This window comes from Penaeus chinensis, chromosome 34, assembly GCF_019202785.1.
Source record: "Penaeus chinensis breed Huanghai No. 1 chromosome 34, ASM1920278v2, whole genome shotgun sequence".
NCBI classification, from domain to species: Eukaryota; Metazoa; Arthropoda; class Malacostraca; order Decapoda; family Penaeidae; genus Penaeus; species Penaeus chinensis.
The window spans coordinates 16,668,055-16,670,554 of NC_061852.1; the positions used below are offsets into that span (position 1 = coordinate 16,668,055).

Sequence of the window (2,500 nt, forward strand, 5' to 3'; positions counted from 1 at the left end):
GTGATGGTGTGGTCCTTTGGGGACTTTACTGAACTAGGGAGATACAGTGCTGATGAGCAGAGTATGAATAAATTTCAAAATTATTATTGTATTTTTGATGATTATTATCATAATTTTTTGTGATGGTATCAACCCTAATCTCCGTCAAAGCCTCAGGCATTTGTCAAATATAGAATGTCTTTCATTTTTATTGTAATTTCAAAAAAACATCCTTGAACAAATGTATTTCTGAAAATAAACTTCTTTTAAAATTTTACTAAATGATAGTGGTTTTGATGAAACACAACTGGAAAGATGGCTGTTTATCATGGAAACAAAAGAAAGCCATTAAAAAAAAGAAAAACTTTTAAAGTTAACAAAGACAGCTTTTTTCCCAATGGGCAAGAGGGGGATTATGGGACATGCTGTGCTGTATGGTTGAGTGGTGGATCCAGCGTTTTCCAGAGAGGGGCAGATTGCATAATACATTTTAAACTATATTCACACATTTCTTTGTCATGTATTGCTCTAATATGAGGATAGCTTAGGTCTCTGTAGTGAAGTCTTATATTTTTCTTTAGACAGTTGAAATGAGTATGTATATTACAGAAATAATCATGTATACCACTTATGCTCATAGAAAACTGGAAATTTGTGCCAAATCTTTTAAGGGTTCTTCATGGGTCATGCGGGAACCTCGTTGGCGTACTCTCTGTTTTAGATGGATAGATAGATTATTTAATAAATGAAGGAAAAGAAAGGTAAATATTAGGGCCTGTTGTCAAAAATAGAGGAAGTCAGAAAAATGGTTGTGAGTTATCCACCAGAACTACTTTTAGGTCAGTCAACAGAATATGTTTTTGTGTGTGAAAGGGAGAGGAAACATTCAGGGATCCCAATTATTTTTCTCATGTCTATTTTTTAAAGATTCATGTGTGTATTTTGTTTACTTTGATATATGTATGATTAGATATGTTTAGGAACAGCTTTAGTATTTGGGATATCTGAACCGTTCTTGTAGTCATGCAGTATAGCATTTTATTTATTTATTTATTTTTCCAGTTATGTTTTATTTTACATTATTGCATATTTATTTGTATTTGAATGTAGAATGCACTAGGAAAGACTGATGTATTATTTTAAATGCTTCACAAATACCTGTTTATTGTGTATTTGTCTGTGGACCTGAAATAACTATATTTTATTTTCTTTGTTTACAGTTAAGGTCTGTGAGAAGGAGTTAATTATTCGAGAGAAAAAAGTCCAGCAAGTGACAAGAGAAAAGGATGTAATGAACATCCTTAACAGCAACCAGAATCCGAAAGCTCCATTCTTTGTTAAGCTGTCATATGCTTTTCAAGGGGATTATAAGCTTTGTATCCTTTGACATCATGTTCAACATTTATTCATTCATGATCTGTAGAATCCATTTCTCTCTTTCATGTTTGAATGTGAATTGATGGATATGTTTACTTGTTTGTCTAAAAGCTGACAGCAAAACTGAACCACAAGTTATGAGTCTGTTAAATGCAATCCTTTTTTATATTGTAAGTGAAGTCTTCAGTATTCTTTCTAGAAGCATGAGAACCATAAATTTTACTATTAAGTTGATATAGTCACTTTATCTCTATAATAAAAATTCTTACCATGTAATGCTATGGAAACATGGAACCTGTTGATGCTGAGAGCTTGCACTCTCCACTGTGAATGTGTTACTATGTTGCTTTATGACACATTAGACTAAATCCCAAAGGAGTCATTTAAAACTATAAAAATGAGCATCATCATCATAATTTGTGGCCTACAGCATTTATATTTGAAAGATTCTAAAAGAAATGTTTATATATTCTTGAGATTGATGCTTTTTCCTTAACTAGGTACTGTAGATTTTGTGATGACATACTGTAAAAATGGTGAGCTTTTAAATTTAATCCAAAGGGTAGGCAATTTTGATAGAGAGTGTGCAAGGTTCTACACTGCAGAAATAATCAGAGCATTAGAACATCTCCATTCATTAAATATTATTCATCGGTAAGTAAGCCTATTTTATCAGTAATTTAGTTTTGTGAATGGTTTACCAACTCCTTTTTGGTTCCTGGGGAAAATCTAGGTGTGATTGCATACATGACATGTTTTTTGCCATAAATGGCCATTGGGTTAAAGGAGCAGGACCTAGTTTCCTTTATGGATTTGAATAGACTGTTCATATAAGTTAAGCACTTTAAAAAGCATTTTTAGAATGAAGAGAAAAATCTTCCACCATTTATATAATTTTATATTTAAAGAAGAAGTATAAGGGAAGGTGTTTTTCCTGTGTCCTGGTTATAAATAAACTTTAGTAATGATTACCTTTGTTACTTTCAGAGATTTAAAACCAGAAAATATTTTGCTAGATGAAAGAATGCACGTAAAGATAACAGACTTTGGCTCTGCTAAGATTCTCTCAAAAGAAGAAATAGAAGGATTAGATGGTAAGTGGGATATTTTTACATTATTAGAAGTTATTTGCGTCCCAAGGTGT

General features: G+C 32.0%; 1 protein-coding gene across 1 annotated transcript in view; it reads left to right on the plus strand.

Moving 5' to 3' along the window:
• LOC125043571 (3-phosphoinositide-dependent protein kinase 1-like) overlaps window positions 1-2,500 on the plus strand; it is a 36,792-nt gene that overhangs the window by 8,436 nt on the left and 25,856 nt on the right. The window contains exons 5-7 of the mRNA XM_047639775.1: window positions 1,200-1,355; window positions 1,866-2,010; window positions 2,344-2,450. Of these exons, the coding sequence (XP_047495731.1) occupies window positions 1,200-1,355; window positions 1,866-2,010; window positions 2,344-2,450 (408 nt within the window). The remainder of the gene's footprint in view (window positions 1-1,199; window positions 1,356-1,865; window positions 2,011-2,343; window positions 2,451-2,500) is intronic.